Consider the following 27,986-nt stretch of genomic DNA (forward strand, 5'->3'; position numbering starts at 1 on the left):
ACACTGTAACTGTGCATAATATTATTATTATTATTATTATTATTTATTTCTTAGCAGACGCCCTTATCCAGGGCGACTTACAATTGTTACAAGATATCACATTATACATTATTTCACATTATACAGTTATCACATTATTTTTACATACAATTGCCCATTTATACAGTTGGGTTTTTACTGGAGCAATCTAGGTAAAGTACCTTGCTCAAGGGTACAACAGCAGTGTCCCCCACTGGGGATTGAACCCACAACCCTCCGGTCAAGAGTCCAGTGCCCTAACCACTATTCCACACTGCTGTAATTATGTGTAAGTACACATGTATTTACTAAATAAGAGATACTTCAGGTAAAGTGTTACCAACTTTCATAATTACCAAACTGGGAACATCAAGTTGAAGCTATATCTTCACAGGGCCCCAAATCAAGCCGCCTGTCCTGTCCTGTCAAAACAGCAATATTCTTAATCCCAAACAACACTATACCACACATACATCTGAAGTGAGCATTTTCATCCACTTCTGTGTTTAAAAAACAAAAAAAATATTCTAAAAAGAAAAAAAAGTCAATTATTTGTCACAATCCAGTAGCATTCTTAAACTACTGTGAAACGTGTTAACTTCACGGGACATTTTGTTTTATAATATACATGTATATATTGTATTTATATATTTTGTTTTAAATTCTTAATCTTATTATTATTTTATTTAAAAACAAAATATGATATGTTAAATATATATTTCAAGCGTTTACGAGCGGTGCTAAGTGGCAGGAACACGATAGCCGTGTAAACGAGCTGATAGGGACTCAGCGGGTTAAACCTCTTCCGAAGGAATGTTAACAAATAAACACGATCCAGCTGCCGCGCGCTACCACTCCAGCTGTGCTATTGGTAGCAAGCGAGCCAGTGTTCCCCGTGACCGTTTCTTTGCAGCAGCATCAGAGCCGTATTGTACACAGAAGAATTAAGTGCGGGTGAAAGAGGTACATACAACGCTAGCCTCCCGCTAGGCAGATGATAAATCCACACAGCTTTTTATAAAACGCCAGTTTTCAAAAGTTTCCCTTAACAATACGGCTCTTACTCCTGCTGAAAATAGCCCTAGTGCGTTGGATTTGTGCGCACTTCCGATTGTATAATAATAATAATAATAATAATAATAATAATAATAATAATAATAATAGCCCATGCTCTAGCGCAGCTCGCTTGGTTTGTAACACTTGCTTCCCCACCCAGTGTAAACATGCCTTGCTTGCGAGTTAGCTGTTAAATATGCAACCAATCCTGAAGCACAGGGTGACGTCAGGGCATCGCTCTCGTTGAGTTGAAAGGGAGCTCTCTCAGAGCTGGGTACGGTTTGTTTAATCCACGGAGCTGTTTCTCTTCATGAGTTTATTTAACAGACACATTTGAAATCTCTCGGGAGGTGGGAAGCTGGAACATAAGTCTTTATAGTTTTTTTTTTTTTTTCACGGGAGAGAATTAAGGCGATCTGCGTTTGCCTACACACACTTATGGATTGATTGGTCTTCCTTTCTGCACTTTATCTCGTGATCATATTTAGCTTGTTGTTTTTTTAAGTGCTGGAGGTTGTGTGCGGATGGTTAGTCTTTGATGTGTGTAGGCGCTGGTCGCGCTGCTCAGATTACACGCGTTTGATCGCAGAGCCTCTTCTGCTTTGATGTGTGTGCTCAGTTTTTTTGTTGTTGCTCGGTTTGGTGATTCGTCTGCAGAGCTCTGCGGGGTACAGCTCGGGAGGTGGGGATTATGGGTCTGTGTTTGATCCAGAAGATCGCGGACCTGAACACAAACTAATGTGAACTGTCTGACTGGGAGAAGGAATAACACCGTCTTTGAGTGGAAGAAACCCGTGTCATTCTGGTAAGAAGCACAGAGCCTAGGGGGTTAAACTCTTTGCAACGCAACTATTAGTTTTTTTTTATTTATTTTCAAGTATTGGATAGAAAATATTTATATGTGTGTGTGTGTGTGTGTGAATATATATATATATATATATATATATATATATATATATATATATATATAACGTTTTTGTTCAAAAAAGCCAACTTCCCAACGTTTTGTTAGATCTATCTATCTATCTATCTATCTATCTATCTATCTATGTGTGTATATTAGCAGAATTCAGAGAAATAGGATGAAGAAAAAAAAGCTAAATCGGAAGAGTCATTATCATTGCATTGCGCAAAACATTGCAGCTAGACCGCAGAGATCCCTGCAGATGAAGATACAGCTGGGCAGAATCCCCCCCGTGTGACCTCATACCCCCACAGCGCAGTGAAGCAGCCCATCTCCCCAACCAGCTGAACCCGTGCAAGTGCAGAACACAAACAAAACATGCGCTCGGGGAGATTGGAGTTTTAACTGTGCACTATAACGATGACTATCTAAATGCTGCGCTGCTGTGTGGAGTCTTGTAGGATACCGATTTACTCACTGCTCCAAACCCAGTGGAGTTAGGATCACAGGGTAACCTATGCTATATATATATATATATATATATATATATATATATATATATATATATATATATATATATATATATACCTTCATGTGCTGTATTTTGCATCCCATGAACTTGTATTTCTAAGTGTATAAACGGCTCTGCATGTGCCACACTAGCCCCTCCGCTTTAGCCCCTCTCATACTGTGCTGCGGGGAGCGCTTTTGTTTCGTTCCGCGGAATCGTGCTTCGTGTACACGGCTGGAGTTTATTTTCCTCTTGCCGTGTCCAGTGCTTACACTTTTCAGAGAGCCGAGGTCTATTTTAATGATCTAAAACAATTTTAACAGCACGGCCCTTTAACTCCAAATCGACCCCTCTGGCGTTTCACCTCGCCCGGACAAATTCTTAACATTACTTCATTCGAGTAAAGGAATACCCCGAGATACACTATAGCTGGTCTTATGAGCTTTAGGTTTGGGATACAGAAATACGCAATTGTACAGCACGTAGATTACAGTACGTAGCCTTCTGTGTTTAATCGATTAACTAGTAAATGTTACGCTATTGGTGACACCTTCCGTAATATATTATTCACAGCATGGACTAATAGCATGGACTTGGTTAAGAAGCAAAGGAGCATTAGTGTGTCTCCCTGTCCTAGTAAAACAGTATTCCTCTGCATCATGTTATAATATTACATTGCAGGTTATCAATTATTCCACACTTTCTAAATGCTGTGCCTATTTATGTATACTTTTGTGACTTGCAAATCATCTATTATTCCCATAGACAGAGAGAAGGAGAGGTGATACCTTTTACTGGACTAACTAAACAATAATTAATCACAGGCTTTCTGAAGCTGGTGATTGTTGTTTAGTTGGTCCAATAAAAAAACATCACCTCTCCTTTTCTTTGTCTTTCCTCTCTGGACTGATGCGGCTCCCATGTCATCTATCAACCATTATTCCCATACGAATTTTCCAAATTCACAACACCATTCTACACTGGTGCATGATTTTAAAACAACCTTGTTCCAGCAGTGGGTACATTTTTTGTAGATTTTTCTGATGACCGTGATTTCCTCCGTTTTTTAATGTGCTCAGTTAAGCCGTAAAAAATGTAGCGCTTGCTTTTCTAAACATGGTGTCATTGTAACTGTAGATTGTATTAGGACAGCCAGCAAGGACGGGTAACCATTGACTACATGTACTTTCAAGAAAACAAATAAGCTGGTGGTAACCCTTTACAGAATAGCCTCATTGCAAATGCATTCCACATGGTTTTATATAGAATGCATCTCATTCCACCCAGTCCCTGATATTAAACTGTAACGGGAATCCATTGCAAACAGACACTTGGGCGAAAGTTCCAGCTGTATGAGTCGCTGCTGATTTTGCCTGCTGTTCATTTCTGTCTTGTATTCATTCAGTAGCAGCTAGCATGGTGTTTTATGTCAGTGTGCGCTCTCAGATAATAATAGTGCTCATAGATCTATCAACAGGCAGGAACAGTAAGTGTCTGTTCTGTTTTTTGGGGGAACCCGGATTTTCATATCGATCCAATGAGTCGTTCAGCAATTTTCCTAGAAACAAACATCTAAAAAAAAACATCAGCCCATACTAGAGTAAGTTAATAAAGTTCACTAGTTCATTTGAATTACTTGAACTTAATAATGAAGTGTAAGGGTCAGAAGAACATAAAGAAAAGTTTGGGAATGAGAAAAGGCCATTCAGCCCATCAAGGCTCATCCCTTGTTGGCACACCGTTCTCCCCTATTGGGGGGGGGGGGTCATTTTAAAAGCACAGAATCTAGCATTGTTTTAAATGTGCCCATTGTTTTAAATCCTGCTACGTCACATGGTAGGCTATTCCATGCATTTCTAACTGTCTGTGTAAAAAAGTGCTTCCTCCCTTCTGTTCTAAACGTATGTTCCCTTAGCAGTAATTGCCCCAAAGCAATTACTGACACGTTAATGCTTTATGAATACGGCCCATGGTATATTGGGTAACAAGAAGGTCTGGAGGTTTGTATTGCACTGGAATTGTTTTGACCATTGTGCTCAGTCTTGATATGAAGCATTTGATCTTTCATCTCACCATGGGGCCGGTCACTATAAAAACTCTTTGAGAGTGCCGTGGCTGGATGAGATTATCCGTTTCTTTACTGTGAACGGGTTTCTATGCTGCCACTTACTCTCTTCAGACAAACTCAGTGATTTGTAGCCCTCTCATTTTTAGTCAATAAGATGCTTATGTTCTAGCACCTTCAGTAACAAGGTGAATCAATAGGCTTTCATTTACCATTATTTTACATAGCCTTTATTTTTCCAGGTAAAACCCCATCTCCTTTTCAAGTTCAAAAGTGACATCGTAAACTCACTCCTGCACAAACAGTATGCTTTAAAATAAGCCATTCAAAATAACAGAGGATCAAAGCATAACTCAGGCTAAAGAACAGAGGGATCTGTGAAAGAGGTTGATCCCTATGGGATCAGGGCTCTGCACAATTAAATATTGGGGTATTTATGTGTAATTGCTAGAAATGTACAATGCATAATGACAAGATGAATGATCAGATTCCAATACAAACAGAGGAAGATTATACTCAAAAGGACACCTCGTTTAATTTTGTGTTTACCTTTTATTTTGCAGAACTCACAAACTAACAGACTGGGCTGGGAGGAGTCGCACGAACTCGCAAATATGTTCAAGCTGGTGCTCATCTGGACTTGCCTGGTACGTTAGGCTCGATTCCTTATATGCAAATGATCTCCCGATATTGAAAAATGACTTATTAAATCAAGCTGTTTGTGGCCTTATATTGTAGATGCCCGGGGGAGAGAAAGCTTAAATTCAAACTATTCCAAATCATTCATTTTGTTTACTAGAGTTAAATGTACATGCCATGAAGCAATGAAGCTACTATTATCTGATATGGAGAATACGGCAGAGGTGTGAATTGAAATGCTTCCCTTCCCAACCAATCCTGCTCGATTTGCTACAGATCCCTAGCGCTGCGTTGGCCTGAGTTTCACGACAGTGCGATCCTGGTACTGGTCTGCTGTGGTGGATCTCTTTGTAAAAGCAGCTCAGAACCAGCGTGCATGGAATGCTCAGTTACACGCTTGCTGTTTAGGTGATCGGGGAGGCAGGGGAAGAGAACGGCTGCAGAGAGCAGGAGTTCCGAGACCGGAATAGGAACTGCATTGCCTGCAGACAGTGTGGCCCGGGACAGGAGCTTTCAAAGGTAGGTTCAGTGTGGTGCATATCTGTGCTGTAATGCAAGGGAGGAATCCTTACAGACCATGCCTTCTCAAAGGGCCTCCCTCGCACGCTTGCTCTAGATTTTCTAATGTCATTTCTTGCTGCCTTCTCCTGCAAGGACCCCTTTGAAAATGATTATTGAAGGCAAACTTGATTTAATTAATTAAAATTAAAATGCGTTTTTACAGACTCGCTATTGCTGCACTGTATAGTTAGTTACTAACTAACTAGTAACTAGCAAAGACATGCCTGTTTCTATTAGATAGGATGCACTCCAAAGCAGTAAAAGCTGCCTCCTGTGTAAAAGCATGCCTGTTTCTATTAGATAGGATGCACTGCAAAGCAACTGATCAAATCAGTCTCAACGTTTCGTTTTGAATTGAAATTTGAGTTTTCTAAAAATTCCAAACGTAGCTGTTTTTTTTTTAATAGGATTCTCAGTCAAGAGATGCTGTGTGTCAGTGAGATGACGTGTGCATCCATACAAGTTAAATTCTTCAGCTTTCTCAGTTTTCATCTGGTTTGTTCACTGATTTAATAAGTGGAATTTGTCACCGGGTTGTAGGAGTGTGTTCATATAGTGTTTGCATACTGGAAAGTGAATAGCAGTCTTGTATAGTTACTGGCACAACAATTCTATATAAATACACTCACTGCCTTTTACCACAAGCTAATAGTGTTTAGCCCTTTAATTAAACTAAACTGCTTTGATTTTTCACCTAACCTTCGCACCACGCCTGTGTTATTAGAATATCTTCACAGCTCAGTTGTAGATTACTGTATTTATCTGCAAAGTACACAATTAAGCAATCACACGAGGTGCTGAAACCTGAATGCTTACATAGCTAAAGGCAACATTCACATCTATTTGGAATTGTAAATAGGAGCCTAACACGGTAACATTGCCATAGCCTTTGTTGTCTTCTAACTGAGGGGTTGATTTGATGAACCGATACCCTGCTGGGTAAAGCCACAGCACTTTCACAGAGCTGATGTAGAGCATTGCAGGTGACACTTATTGTAGTGGCTGTCCTGGAATAAACACAGATAGAAGGTTGATGCAATCCTGTAAAATGCTCTAATACAATCCAGCTGTGGCTTTTCTCAGCACGCTAGAGGTTGATCAAGTTGATCCCTAAATGGCTTAAATATTCGGCATAGAACGCTAATTGTGTGCCATCGACTCCTTTTTCTCAGTTTTGTCAGTGTCAAAAAACGTGAATTAAGGCTTCAGTTTCCAAATGGGGATTCCAAACATCATTCATGTGTGTATTCTATATCACTGGATTGCTGGTAGCCCTAATAAACATGTAGGCAGCAATGACTATCGGCATATAGGCTTATATATAATATATATAAGCCTATATGCCGATATCATTTCTTATTACATTAAGAATATATTGTTTATCTCTACAGTCTGTCAACACCATCCATACAGTAAAGCAGACTGGGCTGGTTTTTGACAGAGAGCCAACTGGTAAAAGTTCATTGCCTTTAATCTTTTTGTTTGCTTTAAAAATGGAGTCGATTGCATGGAAGTGTTCGTCCGGCTGCTTCTCACTCCCATTGCTGTGTGTTCAAGACTGTCCTCAATGTTATTTCCTCTTCAGCCTGTGTCGCATTAGGCCAGCTCTTTTGTTCTTCTCTGTAATTCATTATCTTGTCACTGCCAGCTGTATCGGCAGCCCATTGTCTCCCCGGGAAGAGAACAATGGGCTGAAGTGTTGTTCAGTTTGACGCGAGTGTGGGGCCCTGCTTGGAGTTCTGTGTGTAGCTTTTAAAGTATTGAAAATCTGTTGAGCGTTCACAGTGAGTGGAATAATTCATGCAACGCCTGCTGTGTATACGATGGGACCTAATGAACTCGAAATAAACTTCCTTTTTGATGTAACTCAAATAATGAATGCAAATATATATATATATAAGCGGTACACTGAGATTTAAGAATAATGTCATATCTATTTAAAATGGACTGAGGGAGCAGCATTCTTTAAAACCAAAGAAGGAAAGATTTAACAGATTCCCTCTTCATGCTGTGAGGGAAACAGTTGCCTGTCTTTGGGAGCTGATATGCTAAAGATAATTCTCCTGTACGGGTTTGAACCCTCGGAACAGCCACATGAACAGAATCCTGTGAGAGCGGGAGCTACAGCCAGTGCTGGTCCTTTCTACTAGAGCACTTGAATAAGAGGTACGAAGCCTTCAAAACCTTAAACACAAACCTTAATCACAGGATGGATAGCCAGAGTGTATAGGTAACAATATCAGGTGGGTCTTGTTGAACTCATAGTAAAACCAGGAGTGGATCAAACTGCTATGCAATGGGATTGGTATTTCCTTCCATGTTCTAGAATGCTATCACTAGTCAAGCAAAATAAAAAGAGATCTGTCTTGAAGACCTGAAGCACATTGATGCTGCATTACTCAGTAAAGGTGTTTTGCAAAAGGACTTCATGATATTGTGTGTGTGTGATCGCTAATATCATGAATTGGGACACCTGCAAATATAAATAACCTTCCAAGGATTTAGTTGGGATTTAACTCATTGGGACTCAATGTAACTTTAAAACACTCAATGGTGTTTAATTTAGAAATACTGAACGAAACGTATTAAACAAACCAATAACACATTGAGAAAGACGTCCTGTCGAAAACAACGTTTGCCATTTGAAACATTTCAATCCATGTCGTTTCTTTGAGCATTTCTTAATGTAGCTCTTTCATAACAGTATCTCTTTTTGGGCTGCATTTTGTTTGACACCTTTGTTTTTGTTTTACTTGAAACTTTAATGAAGGTTAAGCAGGCAGCATAACACTTGAGAAGATAGGCTAATGGCAAAGGGATAAAGTTACCCTGCCCCCAGTACCTGAACCCACCCCTGGTTGGCATCAGTAAAGTCCTGGGAATGTAGGATAACAAGTTAATGAACTCGGGGCTTGTTCATTATTGGATCAAATGACCCCCCCCCACCCCGGAGTCATATGATTCCTACTTCATCTCTGAAATAACCCTGCAGTCTGAGCAGCCTGAGCAGCATGCTGTAATCATTTCAAACGCACTGCTCTGCTGCTCTTTTGTTTCCATTGGCTCTCTTACTAAATCTGATCTGTGGTTTGAAGAAAGCAGGGCCTGTATGTACTGGCTTTGCTGAGCAGATACCAGTGAGGATATTCCACTAAAATAACCACTGGCAGTGTGCACCTGAAATGTCGTCTTCTTCTTGAAGGAGAGAGTTCCTTAAAGAACATCTCTGACAGACTCAGTGTTTCAAGAGGAAAGAGATTACTGGTTCATATTGAAGAAATTCCACCTTGTTCTGACTTGCTCAGCGACATCCCCAAAGGTGAAACATGCTGGGGGATTTATTAAACCTGTCAAATATCCGTGAGTGCAGAACATGATTATTAAGTGCTATTGTTAGTCTTTGTGACCGCGTCTGCAAGCCATACTTAAGAATGCATCATATGTCCAGAGAACCACTTATTAAACTGTCATTAAACTTGGCTTTAGCACCATGTGAGAGTATATCAGAATATATGCATAGAGGGGGTCCCCAAGCGGCCCAGTTAAAGCGCTGCTGTAGGGAGTGCAGCATGAGTCACACAGCTTGGACGGTGCCAGTTCAAGTCCAGGCTGTGCAAAGAGGCCACACTTTGCTGGGGACTCCAAAGGGGGCGTCACGTTGGCTCTGACACTCCCCAGGTGGTGGATGGGAAACCGGCAGGGATTGCTTCTCCTCATCGCACAACAGCGATCCCTACTGGCCAGTCACTGTCAAACGTACAGTTTTCCATGTGCATACAATCGATGTAAAGTACGTCAGGGTGATCTCATGGTGACTGTCAGATTGTATTTAGAGCAGGGGATGTGTGTCACTGCCATACTTGTCCGTATTGTTCAGGAAAGAAGTTCAGCAAGAGAAAAATCGTGTGAAGCTGTCTAGTTGTTGCGTTCGAAAGCTCAGTTTTCTAACAAGATGAACCACAGCACTAAGTGCCACATAGACACATACTTGCATTCTTCTGCCAGCTCTGCATTTAACTTAATCACCCCCTTTCGGCTAATCAGGAAGTGGGCTTTTTTATACACAAGCCACTTCAAACAAGCTGCACTGCAATAGCTGGCAAAACGTTCAAAGGGAGCCTTTTTTTCCTGCGGTTTTTATCTTTTGAACTTCACAGTGCTTGGCCTTAGCATGTCCTTTTCCAGCGTCCCAGTAAGACCAATCAGACAGTGAGGCATCATAACAAAACTAATCTTATTTTCCAAGCCTGCTCCTACCCCATCCCAGAGCTCCTCACACTCCTCTGCTGGGAACAGCTGTCTGGAGCACCCCCCCCCCCCCCCCCCCCCCCCGATCTGACTGTTTGACTGCTCCGCTCTCAGCAGCAAGCGTTCAGCTAGGGTTCCTCACTTACACCAGTGCAGCGACTTCCTCGTTATGCACCTTGCTTTAGTGCCTTTACAATGGTGTTGATTTTATTTGTGTTTTGCTGGGTTTGTTGTATTGTTACTGTTGTACAGCGCCTTGAGATCTCTTGAAAGGGATAAATTCAATAATAATAATAATAATATTAAGTCTGGAACTAGCCCCAGAAGTTTACTGAGCTCAGGAAACTGAGGGTCTGAGGAACCCTTTGAAGAAAGCCTGCATTTAACATGAGAGTGACCGCAAATAACGCAGTGAACTGTGAAACTCTAACACCGACGTGATGCTCATGGAAAGGGATCGGCAGCCGTAGAGCAAAATCTAAAAGATCAGAGGGAGGGAATTGCTTAGAAGAGACAGATGTGGCGATGGCTGGGACAGGGCACTAGTTTAGTTTTTCAGACCTTTGCTATTGTGCTAGATTGGCAACAAAAACAGCAGGGCTGGTATATCTGTGTGCATTAGAACAGCAGGACTGGTATATCTGTGTGCATTAGAACAGCAGGACTGGTATATCTGTGTGCATTAGAACAGCAGGACTGGTATATCTCTATGCATTAAAACTTGTTTTTATTGGAACCTTTATGAATTTATTGACACTTGAGGTTATAAAACATGAAGACGATTTTTTTAGTGCTGAAATGGATAGAGACAACACATTCTACTGTAGAGAAGAGTTTCTCCCCGTTCTTTGAATAGGTCATTTGATTGGGTTCCAGGTTTAGATCCAGCTACTTCACCTGGCAGGCTATTCCATGCATTCAGAAAGTGCTTCCTCCCTTCTGTTCTAATCTTATTTACTCAGCTTCTATTTATGCCCTCTTGTTCTTCTCTCTGTGATAATTTTGAAGTACAGTAGTGGGTTAAATTTATCTATACCATTTATGATTAGATAAAGTTAACTCAAGACACTACTTCAAATTGAGCACTTTTGTTATGCCAGCAGCACCAGGCCCTGCTGTGATTGGCCTCTTTGAAAAAAGTCACCTTTGACCTTTTCCCTCGCATACCAGCTGCACTGGGAAGCAACAAGTGGGGTCCAATAAGATCGCTGCCTTTGGATATCCAGCCGTCTGTCTCTCTCTCACACTCTGCAGAGTGATGATGCTTCCCATGGTGCACAGTGGAAACGCAGTGCTGCGCGACCCCTCTTAACTGGGGCACCAGACAACCTATTATTGTGCATTTTATTCATAACAACATCTTGTTATCTGCTGGCCATGTCTGTGCAGAAACAGTACCTCATCCAGAACTGTAAAACACTTAACAGTGCGGCATGCATGACGTTTCCTTTAGTTAGTCCCAATTATGTCTTGCTCAGACTCCGCATCAGTGAAGAGAGTTGATGAGAGGAGTTTGAACCCTGTTCCAACTGGTTGTAAAATGCTTGAAGACCAGATAAATAGAGACGAGAATAAGCATGGTCTTGGAAGTCACAAATACAGACATGCAACTAAATGTTACTTTATGTATTAAGTTTTTCCTTTAGCAAATGTCATTTTTCTTTCTTTTAAAAATAAATAAATACATTTTAAATAAAGCAAACTAGAGAGCTGCTGTTCAGGGGATGTTGTGTTGAATGAAAAGAAAACCTCTGTTGTGTCTTTTATGCAAATTAAGGGCAACTCCAAAGCAGCATTTGCTTGTCAACAGTTGTGTAAAACTTAAAAAGAGCTGTATTTTTTTTTTTAGTGGGGATGCTTTGTTGCCACAGTTTGGTAAAGAGATAAAGTTTAAAAAGAGGGGCAGGTATTTCACAGTATGATGGATCTCGTTGCATTCTGTTTCTGATTTGCATTGATCTCGGGTTGCCTTCCATGACCTCATGTAGTTTAGAGGGTTCTAAACATAATTACAAGGTTTCTGTTCGTGCGGTCGAGTAAAATTAGAAGGCACTGCGTTCCATTTTGTTTATGAAATCGGATATATAATTTCATTGCTTCAGTTAAATCTCATGTTGCTTTTCAAGATATATATTGATACTCTTCTAACAGAAGCAGGCACTGTTCTTTCCATGCCTTTTTAATGTTGCGTTAAGTGCTAAAAGCTGAATTTAATTGTAATGAATAATATTTCATCTGACCCAAAACACCTTCCACGTACTGAAACAGACAAGTTCCAAAAAAGGGCTCAGCCCTTGAATGATGGGATATCTATGGAAAGAGCCAGGTTCCATGAGAAGTTCTAACTTGGTTTCTAACTGCTAACCGTTTTCGTGTTGATAAGAGCCCTTTGAACTGCTCCCAAATCGTTTTGTAAAATGCTCTGTTTGAAGATAAGATAAACACTGAACAAGGGTAGTCTTGGAAGTAACAAAAAACAGACGCGCAACAGGAAGTGTTACTGGTCAGTAAGTGCGTCTGGGACTTGCGTTCTGTCCTTTTTTTAAAACTGGAATAGAAAAACTGCAAAACCATTTGGTCATTCAGTAAGAGTTCCAAGCTGGCGTGTCTGTTTGGCCCGCGGGTCTCCATCTGTCACCAATGATGGAGGCCTGAACATTCACATAGCTGGCTTCAATAGAAACCAGGCCGCTCAAACCCTGCCATAAGCTAGTAATAATACAACAGTGGGAGTCCTGGAGGTCCTTTTATCATTCAAATGCTCTGAATGCTTTGGAATGAAGTGGAGTTGATTGTTGGAGTAAGTGAGATTATTGCCAGCGGAAGAAGCATTAGATCCTTTCTCAAAGGGGGTCTGGGAGCTTTGTTGTATTCCTGTGATACCTCCTTATTCATGCGCACCCTCCTTTAATAGTTGGGTATGTCTTGTTAATCCCTGTAGGAATGTGGCTTTGGCTATGGGGAAGATGCCCGGTGCGCCCCCTGCAGGCCCAACAGGTTCAAGGAGGACTCGGGGCTGCAGAAGTGTAAGCCCTGCCTGGACTGTGCCCTGGTCAACCGGTTCCAGAAAGCCAACTGCACGGCCACCAGCAACGCCATGTGTGGAGACTGCCTGCCTGGGTGAGTCTGGGACTAGACCCCTTAAGGAATGCTTAGGAGGTCTTGGCACAGAGGCATGGCTTAGACCAGGGGGTCCTCCAGGTTTTATAGGTAGTGTTAAATAGTGAACTGACTAAGACCTGCAAGGAGGTTAAATACAGTTATGTTTGCACCCCTGGTAATAATAATATTTCTTAATATCCAATGTACTGCTAATAGGGTTTTTTTTTTTGGTCTAGATATTTTTTATAACTTGGTGGATTTTGCCAATGCAATAGCAGCTTTATTGCAATGTCTATCCATTGCTAATGATATTGCATGCACAGAAAGCTGGGACCAGGGGAGATAAGGTGCAGTGCCGCTTCAGTTTTAACACAGTAATTATCTGTTTGCCTTTTCAGATTTTACAGAAAGACCAAACTGAGTGGATTCCAAGACATGGAGTGTATTCCATGTGGAGACCCGCCCCCTCCCTACGAGCTGCTCTGTAAGTGATTGATGTGTGTTCTGTGCAATAGAAAACAAGATAACCTGCTTATCCAATCTACAAATGCTGAGGAGTTGGATTGCTTTGTATAGTCTTGGTTTAAACAAATATTTGATCTGTGTAAAGGATCACAAAATTGGAATTTGCCATTTATTTCGGTCTCTATGTGTATGTGTGTGTTTTTTTAATTTCATTATCTTGTGAAACTGGTTGAGGATTTTTGTAAATCTATTCTAAATTTATAACCACTTATAAGGCATGGACTGTGAAATCAAAGACGTGATAGGGTATTTATTTACAGTGGAACAAAATTATTTTACAGATTGCCTTGCTTGAACCAAAAACGATAGACAACATCGGACGCGTTTCTTTGGAAGTCGATTGCATCTTGTGTTTAACGTGAGACTAAACAGAAATACTGCAACGTTGTAAAAAAAAAAACATTCAGAGCAGGCCTCCAATCCAATTAGTTTTCCATTTCCTCCTGCTGTTAACAGTTAAGTATAACCCTGCGTTTCTGCGGATGGCATGTTGAAAATTGGCTGGCTAACTCATGTGTTTAGTAATTGAGTGCGACTTCCTGATTGCCCTTCAGCTAGCAGAGCCAGCCAGTGTACTGGCAGCGTCTGAGTGGAAGCGTTCCTGCCAGGTCTTGTGCTGTCATGTCAAATACATTCACATGTCTGCGTTCAGCAGGGGGGGAGATGGGACCGCATGAGCTTTTATTAACACACAGAGGGCTTGATTTCCAAAGGAAAAACACACCTGATGAACTTGCCAGAACAGAAATAAACAACTCGGGATGTTCCTTTTACTTTTTAAGGAGCTGTTTGTCGTTCCGTTTTTAAAACAACTTTCTGATCCAATTACACTGATTTGATGCTTTTGTGAATCTACCTGACTAAGATCTGTCCTGTAAAAACCAATGAACTATTGCAGCTTTGTTTCCCCCTTATATAATGTTAGTACAGCATTACTAAATAGCATTACTATGTATAATGTTACTATAGCATTATTAAAGAGCATTACTATGTATAATGTTAATACAGCATTACTAAAGAGCATTAGTATGTATTCACTAGCTTTACCCTGCTTTTACTATGCATGCACTGTTCTTAGACTTCACTTCGCTGTTATGACGGTACACTGCTGTACGGTTCTTTAGTCTTCCAGAAACTTGGTTGCATAGCAACATCTAGAAAACTCACTGCAGCATAATCTAGTTTTGGCAATGGAAAAAAAAAATGACGTATCTTCCAGTTCCTGTTAGCCTGTCCTCTGATCCACACACACACACACTTCACTTTGATTCGGCGTGCCATTAGTCAGTCTATGGAGTGCTAACAGGTAAATCAAATTTACATTAAAATAAATAAATAAATACTATAAAAAAAAATAAAAAAGTGGTATTTACTTGGCTTGAAATGTGTCTGAGACCAAACCGGCAAAACTTCCTCTCTCTGTGTCCCAGGCCTCAGCTGTTTGCTTGTGGTTTCCATCCCTGCTGGTGCACAGGGTCCCAGAAGCACACATTCAGGTGTAAAAAGTAAACTAGGTATAAAGTTTGCACAGGGATCCTGCTGCCGACTCCATCGCACAAGAGGGCATTAACACAAACTCCCCCAGATACCCTCCCAGTCAGCAGATTAGTAAGAGTATCCTTTAGGAATTCCAGTCACTCTTTACCTGGAGTGTCATACAGAAGTATTTCATTAAGAAGCAATAAACCATTCGCTGAAGTTCCATGTTAATAAACAGATCTGCCATGCATGTGTGTATCTGTCGCTAGACTGCCAGTTGAGCTTCTGTTCCGTATGTATGTTGAGTAGGTTTTTTGAGACTTGCTAGTTTTCTGCTCCGTTAAGAAGAGACACACAATAAGACTGGTATGTAAAGCTACCCTCTTCACGTGATCATCGCTATTTGAATATGTGATTGTGAATGGCAATCGTGTGCTTTAAATATGCATTATCTGGGTAGGGTGGAGAGCTTCTAGGTTAGGTTTTGGAATAGTACTTAGTACTGCAACTTTGTGGTTGGTAAGATTATTTATACACAGGGTTTTGTTTTAAGGACAAGGATTGCCAAGTTATTTCCACCACAGAGGGAAAACTATTAATATTACAAGAACTAGCAAGAAAAAAAGAAGCAGCACGAAATACACTTCTGCATAAATATCTTCCCATTACCAGGAAAGAGCATGATTACTTCATTATATCGAAGAATTGTACATTCATTATTGGGTTTGTTTTTTTAGTGAACTTTACTGGGGGATGTATCTCAGATCAAGAGCTCTGGCAGCCAGGGCTGGAAGCTTCAGTCATCATTAAAGAGCCATTAGCTTTGTGTAGCAAGAGCTCCCAGGCCAGTCGGAATGGAAAGGTGAATTCCTTCATTATTCGTGGATTTCAGGAATGTGTGGACTTTACCAGGCTGTCAGGTTCTGTGGTGGTGTTTTAAGATTGTTTACCCAAGGGAGACTACCCCCTTTAAAAGGTTTACTGTGGTAAAGAGATGTGGAAGCAGAGCAGTGTGGTAAAGCACAGTGAAAACACAAATAAAGTATGGCAAAGCACAGTGAAAGCATGGCAAAGCACAGGCCATCACTGGGAGCAATGGCAAAGCACAGGCCATCACTGGGAGCAATGGCAAAGCACAGGCCATCACTGGGAGCAATGGCAAAGCACAGGCCATCACTGGGAGCAATGGCAAAGCACATGCCATCGCTGGGAGCAATGGCAAAGCACATGCCATCGCTGGGAGCAATGGCAAAGCACAGGCCATCGCTGGGAGCAATGGTAAAGCACATGCCATCACTGGGAGCAATGGCAAAGCACAGGCCATCGCTGGGAGCAATGGCAAAGCACAGGCCATCGCTGGGAGCAATGGTGAAGTATGGCAAAGCACAGTGACAGTATGGTAAGGCACAGGCCATCACTGGGAGCAATGGTAAAGTATGGTAAAGATGACCCTAGTTAACCCTGGAAAAGCACAAATAATGCAGAGTATAAGCTAGGGAAAAGCATGGTTAAATGCAAACTCACTGTGCAGATACATTGGTAAAAAGGTGTGTGAGTGTGTATTTCTTTCACTCTGTCTCTCCTCCTCTCTTTCTCTCTGCCTCTCTCTCCCTCTCTCCTCTCTCTCGCTGCCTCTCCTCTCCTGCTCTCGCTCTCTCTTTCTCTCTCTACCTCTTTCTCTCCCTCTCTTCTCTTTCTCACTCTGCCTCTCCTCTCTCGCTCTGTCTCCGCTCTCCTGTACATTTCTTCAGCTGTGCGAGCCTGCCACAGCACAGTGATGCTCTGTGTGTGTTTGTGTTAGCTGTGCGAGTCTGCCACAGCACAGTGATGCTCTGTGTGTGTTTGTGTTAGCTGTGCGAGTCTGCCACAGCACAGTGATGCTCTGTGTGTGTTTGTGTTAGCTGTGCGAGTCTGCCACAGCACAGTGATGCTCTGTGTGTGTTTGTGTTAGCTCTGCGAGCCTGCCACAGCACAGTGATGCTCTGTGTGTGTGTTTGTGTTAGCTGTGCGAGCCTGCCACAGCACAGTGATGCTCTGTGTGTGTTTGTGTTAGCTGTGCGAGCCTGCCACAGCACAGTGATGCTCTGTGTGTGTGTTTGTGTTAGCTGTGCGAGCCTGCCACAGCACAGTGATGCTCTGTGTGTGTTTGTGTTAGCTGTGCGAGCCTGCCACAGCACAGTGATGCTCTGTGTGTGTTTGTGTTAGCTGTGCGAGCCTGCCACAGCACAGTGATGCTCTGTGTGTGTTTGTGTTCTCTGGTTAAGAGCAGGTTGGGACCTGATCTCTGTCTGCGTATCGGTGAGCAGAGAGGTGCTGAGACAATGGTTCTCTTTGGAACGAACGAGAAACAGAAAAGGCAAAAAATAGCTAACAGTCCAATTTAAAAGCAATATTCGTTGTGTTTTACAGTAACAGATTACCCATTTAGGAAAACGTTGAAACTGTACATTGAAGTACAATGTACACAGTATTAGAAGAAAATATTCCTTTGATTAAGGGAGCGGTCTAACATCTGGTAAGATCAATGCTCCCTAGTCAAAGAAAATGGAACACGGAGTTCCTTTTGAACCTGATCTGGTTGCCAGCAGGGCCCCTGATGAATTTCTGTTCCAAATCACAATCAAATCTGGGAACAATGTCTTTCAAATCATGTACAGACTGGGTCCTCAATGTACTTGGGGTTCTATATTAAAAATATAGTAATAATAATAATAATCTGTTTAGGCTTAACAAATACCTCAAAAGATTTTTAAAAATATTTTTGGGTATGCTTGATGTGTCGGATCACAAGAGCAAATCAAAGGAAATACACAAATCTCAAGTTCAGTTCTAAATGTAAAAATTTTAATTTTCAAGAGGCGAAGCAGACACAAGCACTCGGAACACAAATCATGAAGTGGGTTTGTCTTTCTGCACCATTCCTGTCTCCAGTTCTGAGGACTTGGACTCTGAAGGAGCGCTCTTCAGTGCCTCTCTGATAAGCTGAATGGTCTGGAATGCAGCGTTCTGAAAAATTCAAGGACTGCGTTTCAGATAAAGTCAAGCTGTTAAGTGTTAGACTCAGTGGGAGAGGGTTTTTTTTCTTTTTTTTTTGGCAGAGCAGCGTGGTTTTCGATAAGATCGGCAGGTGAAAGCTATTTCATCCTGTTATCCTTTATCTCTGTATACTGCGGCTGTGATCTCCCGATAAGCAGGAATGTTCCAGCTCTAGTCGCTGGCTGCAGCAGAGCTGGAAAGGAATTCTGTGTTTATGAGATGATGTACGTTCTTTGTTGGAACATTTTATTTATGTCTGCCTTGTAGGTGAAAACACCCAGACACAGACGGGTGGAGGAAGCAGTTGTGCAGGGCTTTGTGGTTTTGTGTAATTAAAAAAGCTATGTTTTAATAAGAGTCTTCCATCACCAGGCTGCCAATGTGTGGGCTGCACTGCCGGAAACATTAAGGCGTCCACGCTGGGCGTAATAGCTACCTTGTTTACACACAAAAGTCTCTACTTGTGTGCCTGTATGCACCGCATACATTAAAGCAATAAAACACGACAGGACGATCAGTTACGGTCCAGTATCCGCACGCCGGGGGTTGCTGTTTGTCACGAGGTGAAGCCAAGTTAAACATCCTGACCCTGAGGGCACTGGACCATGTTTGAACACCCAGGAGTGTGTTATTGCACTTATACAATGCAACACCCCCCACCCCTCCCAAAGTGAATTGGTTGTCAAGTAAATCAGACAGTGGTTGCAGGCGGTGCTGGTAGGATGACAAGTTGGAACACTTTTTAGCCAATGAGATTGCTCCTTCTAGTTTGCCATTTTTTAACCGTGATTATCATATGGAACTTGTTTGTACAAAAAACAAAATGAAAGGTCTGTTTATAACCCATTAGGAGTATAGTCACTGCATCTGCTGTGACACCAAACCCACTACACAAGTTGAACGTCCATACCAAAACGCCTGGTAACCATGGTAACAAACCCAGACGTTACAAAATAGCTCAGAATTACCATAGTAAAGTGTTTATTTTTTATTTTTTTTGGAATATTTTACCTTGAGTTGGGTGGTGTCAGTTGCTGCACCTCCACAGCCTCGCAGATCATTATTATTATTATTATTATTATTTATTTCTTAGCAGACGCCCTTATCCAGGGCGACTTACAATCGTAAGCAAAAACATTTCAAGCGTTACAATACAAGTAATACAATAAGAGCAAGAAATACAATAACTTTTGTTCAAGTAAAGTACAAGATCATTTTATTTAGGAGGTAAAATTTGGATTTATTGGTTATCGGTGAAAATATGATTTAGTTTCTTTCTGTGGTCCATTTTGCCTCGTCTTTTTGTAACGTTTCATGTCTGCTCTTGCCAAGTCCCTGTGGGGTAGGTACTGTAGCCTCTGGTAGCACTGCTTTCCACACTAACACTGTGGTTTTGGGTGTGTTCTCCTGAGAGAGAGAGGATGATTTTTTTTCTTCTATCGCAATTTTGTTTTGGCCTTCAGCCATAGCCCTCATTTGACCTTTCCTCTTTATTAGTCACAAATGCAATTTTAATAAGCCTTTATCGTCCGTTTTCAGTACTGCCTATTGATTTAACTAAATGCCGTCTGGCTTAAAATATGTTATCTAAACTACCTAAAAAAATAATTTAAAAAACCCAGTGATAGCTTATCTGCAGATTGCACTATTTTTACCCAGCTATTCCCATTGCATTAAACACGGTCGTGAAATCTGTTGCGTTTTAAATGGTATGTACAAAACCCTTATCCTTGAATACAGAATATATCAAAGTATACCAAGGCCAAAAGGGTATTTACATTGCAGTACAAAGAGGGCTTTGAAAACGAGGACCACTGTTGGATGTACTTTAATTATTAATCCAGTTTCTATAGTAAATATAGGGGGGTGGCTGTAGCTCCTTTTCTTACATAGAATTTGTGAATAATTGAATCTGTATTTGTTTGAATGTAATAATTAACCAATCCCCACTTTGTACGGACGGCAGTTTGTTTTTAAACGTGTTTAAATGCGTTGGTGCAGAGCGAAGGATGAAATCAAGTGAAGTTCACGGGCCCAGCTGCCCTAGGGTGGTGAAACGCGGATGACTTGCTTGTCTTCTGAAGTAGGAAAATGTGATATTCCAAAGGCATCTCGTGTTCTCTGATTAACAAACCAAGATAATTACATCTGAGCCAGATAGGGTTACAAAATATTACAAATGGTCGCGATTCAGTTTGGATTTAGCTGTCTTTAGAACAGACAGGAGGAAGTAAAGACTTTTCAGTTCTTTAAAAGTTAAAATGTAAAACACCGTTGCAGTGTCAATGTATTCCATTGTATTTACAAATCTGTTCATTAAAATCATGCTCGACCTAAATATCCATCTCCTGAACCTCTCTCTCTCTCTCTCTCTCTCTCTCTCTCTCTCTCTCTCTCTCTCTCTCTCTCTCTCTCTCTCTCTCTCTCTCTCTCTCTCTCTCTCTCTCTCTCTATATATATATATATATATATATATATATATATATATATATATATATATATATATATATATATATATAATATATAATATAATATATAATTACAGAACTACAAGGATGAAAATAAGACTCCTATTTCATAGCAGTTTCACTCATTCCAGGTTTTACTATGCACAGTGTGTATAGGTAACAAGCTCAGGTGTGTCTTATTAACCTCCTAGTAAAACCAGGAGCGGATCACACTGCAATGCAATGGCAGTCTTGTTTCCACCCCCCTGATGGTGTGTCCTTGCTGCCGTTGTCTCAGGTTTAGGCAGTAACCGGGTGAACCTGGTGAAGATCCCGTCCACAGTGTCCAGCCCGCGGGACACGGCCCTGGCTGCAGTGATCTGCAGTGCGCTGACCACCGTTCTCCTGGCTCTGCTCATCCTCTGCATCATCTACTGCAAGAGGCAGCTCATTGACAAGAAGCCCAGCTGTAAGTCACAGCTGTTTTTAAATATATGTTTCTTATGTGTTTACAGTAGAATCCTTTTTTCAGAACTGTTCTAGGGATGGAAATAAGACTCCTACGAGCTTGATTAGCCTCAGTGTGTATAGATAACACGCTCATGTGTGTCTTATTAAACTCCTAGGGAAACCAGAAATGGATCAAACCGCTATGCAATGGGAGTCTTATTTCCTTCCCTCATTTAAACCTGCAGGCATGTCCTTCAAAAGTGATTACAATGGCTGATTAAGTGTTTCATTTTCAGTTTTTTTTAAGAAAATATATACCCCCCCCCCCCCCACACACTTTATCCTAAAACTGTTTCCATATACCAGGCACAGTTTTGATACAAGGGGTTCTGCTGTTTTTTTGTTTTTTTTTATTTGAGTGTAAATATGGGAATAACAAAGGCGGCAAGGAGTCCCACCCATGTAACCCTACCTTGAGTAAGCGGTGAAAAGGTTCTAGTGGTATTGCAAGACTGCTAGACTAATAAGGTTATAGTTTTAATGTGTTACATTGGCCTGTGTTGTGTTACATTGTTTTGTGATTTCTTCCACAGGGTCTGTGAGATCTCAGGAAGCGCCATGCAATGGTGCCGAGCTCTTGTGTTTCGACAGACACAGGATGAACACGTGCGCTCACAGAACATGCTGCCACTGCCACCCCGACGCGGCCCAGACTTGTGGTGAGTCCTGCTTTAGGGCATCGCTGTGCAGAGCACACCCAGGCCTGTAGCTCTGCGGTGTTTAACCAGGGCCATCTGTTTCCAGTCTATAGCAGTCTTGGCCTGAGGAGGTCGAGGCAGATGCAGCTGGTGGAAGCCGTAGTTCATTGTGTTTAACCACAACTGCATTCTACTGTGGAAGTTCATGTCCAGGGGCTGCAGCTTGTTACAGATGATTCAAGAAGTTCTGAGATACCTGGAGGGAGGGCTGTCTCCTAGGTGATGAGCGGAGCAGTTCACTCTGGTGGGGGGTGGAGGGGGGGAGCACGGTTAGAACATCAGAACATGACACATCTTACATTGGTACACTTTGACTTCCAATCAAATTTGACATGGTTGTCCATCCAGAACCAAAAGAAAAACGTTAAAGTGTCAGCAGTCTGCAAATCCTCCTTCGTCTGCTGTGCACATTGAACACATTACTGCTGGCATGTATTCGTTATGAGCAGTATCGTAAATCCATGATCTAAAAGGAGGAACCTGGTGAAGCCAGTAAGCCAGAGCATGCTGCTAAACGAGAAGCTAGACTCATGCCGTGTGTGTGTCCTGTATTAGAGTACAGGATCATTCTATTTATGTTCTGTTATGGATGAATGGCCTTCATTGCAGGCTAGGCATTTGGATCATTGGCTTAGGTTAGTTTATAGAACTATATCTGCGCAACCTGTTACAGTTCTCTGCTTCAGTTTAAGATCACATTCATTTATTAGATTGGTTCTTCCCCGAGTGTCCACTGTTTTTGGGTGTAATTCATTTCAGTTTGCAGCTGCTTATGACTGGAATGAATTTCAAATCAAATTAAAACTACAGAGTTTTGTTTCGGGGGATGTTTTTAATCGGAATCTGAATTCAATCTTGTCGGATGCATGTGTTTGTATTTGTTAATGTGTTTATTTATTTTTTCTGTGTCGTATTTGTTTGCTTTGTGCTGCTGTGATGTTTGCCTCTTGACCAGATCGTCGTTGTAAATGAGAATTTGTTCTCAATCTTCTTATCTGGTAAAATAAAGGTTAACTGACAATGAGATGAAACTAAAGAGACGGATGTTGAATTTGACAGGTCCGGTTCATCTGATCCCTTCCCTGTGCTGTGATGAGACGTGCAGCTTGGAGCACAACAGTGAGGGCTGTCCTTTTCACTCCCAGAACACATTGGATCAAGGGTAAGAGATGAGAAGTACAGCTACTGCATGTACATCTGCTGCATGTTTATAGTTCATGTTTATATATAATCAGACAATGTCCCAAATCACACTGATGCATATTCAACAAGCTCAGAAACTTTCACATGGCTGCAATATTGCTGGGTTATGGAGACCAAATGTTGTTTGTGATATGGGCTTCACACCTGATACACAGCTGTGTTCTATAAAACTCTGTACCAGATAACACCCAACATGTAACCCACCAAAACCAAACAACCCAGTGTGTTACAAATACAAGGCCAATCCCTTCCCATGCTTTCACTGTGCTTTATTACACTTTTACTAGAGGGCACTTTTGTACGAGTTTATTCAGTAGGGTAATGCGCAGTATAAGCAGGATCTCCTTCGTTTGTTGCAGAAACATGGATCCTGTGGAGGCGTGGCCTCTTATGCGACACTCTGCCAGCAGCGAGAGTCTCTCCCTTTGCCAGTCCAGCCTTGGAAGTGGGGCGGAGGGGGTGGGGCCACCAGAACAGCCGGCCCCCTCAGAATCCACCGAGCCCCACCCTGCACATCCTGAATCAAGAGAAGGCTGTGGAGCGAGCAGGAGCACAGAGAGCTCAGCGAACGAGACTTCACACCAGCCTTGCACGCAGCATTAGCCCTGGATAGGTAAGCCACAGACACTAAAAGGAATCGGCTCTTACACTTGAGCTCCTGCACTGATTAACATTGTTGCATTCAGAGGGATACCCCATGTTAAATCTCCATAGTCGGATACAATGAGATCTATTCAGTGATCTTAACAGCAACGGATTGAAATATCACTGGTATTTAAACCATGACCAGAAGGGGGACTATGTGAAAGCCAGCATCTCTTAACTGTGTGTCTCAAGTGTATTTTGGTAAAATTATTTTAATGTTTAAACGTGGGTGGGATCTTAATCTTAAAAGGAGTTGACATAGTTAACCCAAACCATTAGTTTAAGCGCAGTACAGAAGGCAGGACCACAGGACATACTTGGAAAGTAAGTGGAGATAGACTTAGTCTTACATACTTATGCACACAGTGGTGAGGAGATGGAATGGGCTGGCTTGTCATGCTGTTGAAGCAGAAATCCTTGGGTCCTTTAAGACCCAACTTGACAAAGTTCTGAGATCAATCAGCTCACTACATGTTGCCTTCTTCCTGTAGTACAGAATATTTGTATTGGCTGTAAGTCAAGTCCCAACTGAAATCTTCAGAATAGCTTGACAGATAATTAGCACAGTCTGTCCTTTAACACTGGTTTTGTAATAGGTCTCTTAAGGTAATTAAAAAAAACTCCAGAATAACGGAGAGTGTTTTTTCCATGAAAGTTAATGATACATTAGTCTCTCTGCAGTAGGTGTTAATTTAACAGTACACTTTTCTGAGAGTTCTACATGACATTTCTTAAACACAATGCATTGATAGTGTATTCAGAGAGCGTTTCAGCTGAGCTCTTCAGCTGCTGGCAGGCGCTAGCTGCAAAGCTTCCTGCGGCTCTCCGATTGTTGCCTTTCCCAGCAGGAATCTCTGAGAACGCAAGTGAGGAACTCCCGGAAAAGAATAGGCACAACCTCAGGGGATGCCAGCAAAAGAGCAGAAAGATCGCTCCATTTCCTGGCTTCGACACTGGCAGCGCCCTGTAGGCCATGTGAGATTGTCTCTCTCTGGACTTTAAAATGCAAGTCTGGTCTAGACAACCATTTTGAATGAGTCAGGAAGTCCAGTGATGAGATCTTCCAGTTTTACTAGAGTTTCTAGTAACAACAAAGTGAATGAATAGCATGCTGGGTATTGCTGTTCTGGTAATACAAGCGTAGACACGTTTTAAGCATGACAGCCCTATTTCAGACCAATCAGAACGTTTTGCTATGTATTTAAACCAATCCCGCAGTCACCACAGCCTTGCTGTTTTCCAGTTCCTCCTACACCACTCTTTCTCCTCTGCAAACAGCTCTGAACATAAGGCTCACAGGCAACGTCTGATCAATTTGCAATTGTAACCACCCCACAAATGATGGTTATAATGTTGACTGGTGGCTGTTATACGTTAGGTAATTAGATTTGTGTGTTTCTTTTTCAGACCTCCGCTGATGCAGTTTACATCCTGCCAATAGGAGCAACAATACTGGGGTTAACAGTGTGCAAAAAAAAAAAAAACACACACCATGGGAGCCAGCTGGCAGCTAATATCGGATACACTGGAGCTCCCCCTTCCAGCTACAATGCAGCCTTCAAGTCAGCAACTGAATGCGTTGAGCAAATACATGAAATATCTGAATTCAAGGCAAGACCAGCCTGTACAGAAGCAGAAGCGGAGAGTTTGATTTAATTGGGGGCAAAAGGCACGGGACAAAATCTAATGAAGTAGGAAGGATATCTTGTTTGCAGTTAAGAAGCCAAGCGGACTAGGTGAACTGCAGGATGTTGCTGTTTCTGAATGTCTTGATTCTCGGCACACCTCCCTCAGAAGATCCAGGCTACCCTGCCAAGCCCAGCTGTGGTTCAACCTGTACAAATACATTAGTAGAAGACCCGCTGTCGAGTTCTCATAAGCTCAATGTGCGCTTTGCATCTTTATGCACTTTGTTGAAGTCCCATTTTTTTATATTGTTTCAAGTACAATAATCCACACATCGCAAGCTAATGCACTTTGAAGCACACAGATGAATACTGTACAAATAATTTCTTTCAGGAACTTGTGTGCGGTTTCATCAGTTTTGCAAATGGTACAATTTTGCAATAGATGCATCTTTTTTTTTTGCAGATAATGTAAAATAGTAAATAGATTGTCAATATTGGTTTTTAACTCAAAGATGACTGTATTCTTAAGTACAGCAGTGTCTCCTTGTGTGCAGCTTATACTTAAGCATTAGTCTTGTGTACTGTGTATGTATACCTTCTGAACGAAAGTAAATTGCTTCTGCATTTGTAAATAAATCCGTGCAAACCTGAGTGCTGCCTTATTTTTATCAGAAAGGATAAAAATAGAAAGGAAAGAAGAAAAGAAAGGAAGTTGTCTTCATTTTTGTAATTCATTATTTTAGCCGCAAAATCTACTGTTATTGTCAAATTCTAACTAATAAGAAACATTTCACAAACTTATAAAATAATGTTTTTTATTACTGGATTGGTAACTTTTTATGGGTGCATTTTGTAAAATTGTGGTGAAGACTATTTGAAGTAAAAGAATATTTTTATTCTGAATATACACTGTGGTACAGTGGGGCTGTTCTGTTTATTCTAGTTCACCACTGAAGACATTTAAGAAGACTTCTGATCCAAACGTTTGCCAAAGAAATTCAAGCTCTGTAGTCAAGAGGTAAGTACGGGTCTTATGCTGATGTCAGTGTTATTAACTGATCATTCAAATGAAATGTGTAATGAATCTCCTAGCGAATGATCAAGTTTAACTGCTTGACACACAAAAGGACATTGATAAAGACGTCTCCTCAATATGACTGACACGAGGAAATTGCCCAAAACGAGAGTCAGAGGCTCACTGCAATATTGAGAGAGAGAGAGAGAGAGAAGGAAGGTTGTGACAACTTTACACAAGCAAACAACAAAAAATAATGTGATATGAGTTCTTTGAGAATGATGTGAGATATGAAGAATGCCTGCCTTCTTTTGTTGCGGGATCTTTTGGGGCAAGATGTTTGAATCCTTGTGAAGTTCCTCCAAGGAACGATCCCCACTTGGGTGAGTGAAGCTTAGATTACTACCTGCAGCACATTCCATCCCACACTGCTTTATTCTGAGACGAAACAAAGGGCTCTTATTGAAACTAGCACTGCTTTTTCAGATGGTGGGTGGAGCAGCAGAGCTACGTGCTGTATAACAAAGCACACTTTGTGCTATCAGGGTGCAACCTTATCCATATTGGATTATGCCAATGTTTGTAAAAGCATCCTGGCCTCTCTTGACTGCATATCCACCATTCTGATCGTGTGCCACGGTGCCGTGAGCGGTTTCAATGAGGTGAAATAATTGCGGACGGATTGGCCATTCATCTGGCTGGTGTTGAACGATGTGATTAGGTGAAATGATTCATAACAGTATCTGCCTTGCTGAGCGGTGATTAAAGGATCATTGTGGATCCAAATGAGGCTGCGGACGCAAAAACTCAAATACTCCTTCAACAGCTTTTCTGTAAAAAGTCTGCTCAGTGATAAAAAAAACAAAACAAGACAACTGATCATTTAAATATTATTGATCTAAACTGAAGTTGCTGGTGAGTCAGGCCCTCTTGGCAGTGCACATGTATCTTGACCATAATCTCCCCTTTATGTTGAACGTTTTCAAAGCAATCTGTCAGTTTACAATGCTTTTGTTGTGCTTTGTCATCCTCTGTAGAGCAGGTGTATAATTTGAACAGACAGTTCATGGAGAAGTCTGGAATCCATGCGCCGGGTTCATTCACTCCCTGTGCTTTGCATGCCATCTCTTTGATTCACCTGATTTTTTGTGGCTGTGCTTGACCATCATGTCACACCGCTTTACAACAATACAGTGCTATGCTTTTATCATGCTGTCCAGAAGCAGATTTTATAATGGCCATGGCGTGTCTTAAAAGTGAATAATGTAATGGTGTAATAATAATAGTAGTGTGTGAATGGATGGAAAGCTTCAATGTCAGTGAAGTGGTTCTGTACTAAGGGGCATCGGTAGCACAAGGTCAGTTACAGTGCAGTGGTATGACCAGACACACAGTCACAACAGCCAGCCCAGCAAAGAGAATTCAACAGCATGCTGCGTGCCACAGGGTGCTGTGAGTTTCTGCAGAGCCTGCTTCAGCTGAATCATTAGTGCTCAGGATAGCATTCTCCAGACTGACACTGCAAACTGGAACCATTGATCTGAGCTGAGCAGATCTAGTCAGAATATACTCTGCAAGGATGCGTCCGGAGTAGAGGAATGGCAAGAAGGCTTCAAAGAGGGAGGGATGTGAGCCCTGTGTATCTGCAGTCTAAGAGGGGCACTGCCACTGCTGTTCCAACAACTTTCACCAGAAA

General features: G+C 41.6%; 1 protein-coding gene across 1 annotated transcript; it reads left to right on the forward strand.

Moving 5' to 3' along the window:
• The first annotated feature begins 1,293 nt into the window (after positions 1-1,293).
• On the forward strand, positions 1,294-25,926 carry LOC117407520 (tumor necrosis factor receptor superfamily member 19-like). Its single transcript, XM_034012645.3, has 10 exons — positions 1,294-1,879; positions 5,118-5,201; positions 5,602-5,712; positions 12,944-13,122; positions 13,503-13,588; positions 20,890-21,060; positions 21,635-21,760; positions 22,859-22,961; positions 23,362-23,615; positions 25,055-25,926. Exons 2-9 carry the CDS (start codon positions 5,169-5,171, stop codon positions 23,603-23,605), a joined length of 1,053 nt encoding a protein of 350 aa, XP_033868536.3. The 5' UTR covers positions 1,294-1,879; positions 5,118-5,168; the 3' UTR covers positions 23,606-23,615; positions 25,055-25,926.
• The last annotated feature ends 2,060 nt before the right edge of the window (positions 25,927-27,986 follow it).

The sequence above is a fragment of the Acipenser ruthenus genome, chromosome 9, assembly GCF_902713425.1.
Source record: "Acipenser ruthenus chromosome 9, fAciRut3.2 maternal haplotype, whole genome shotgun sequence".
In the NCBI taxonomy this organism is placed as follows: domain Eukaryota; kingdom Metazoa; phylum Chordata; class Actinopteri; order Acipenseriformes; family Acipenseridae; genus Acipenser; species Acipenser ruthenus.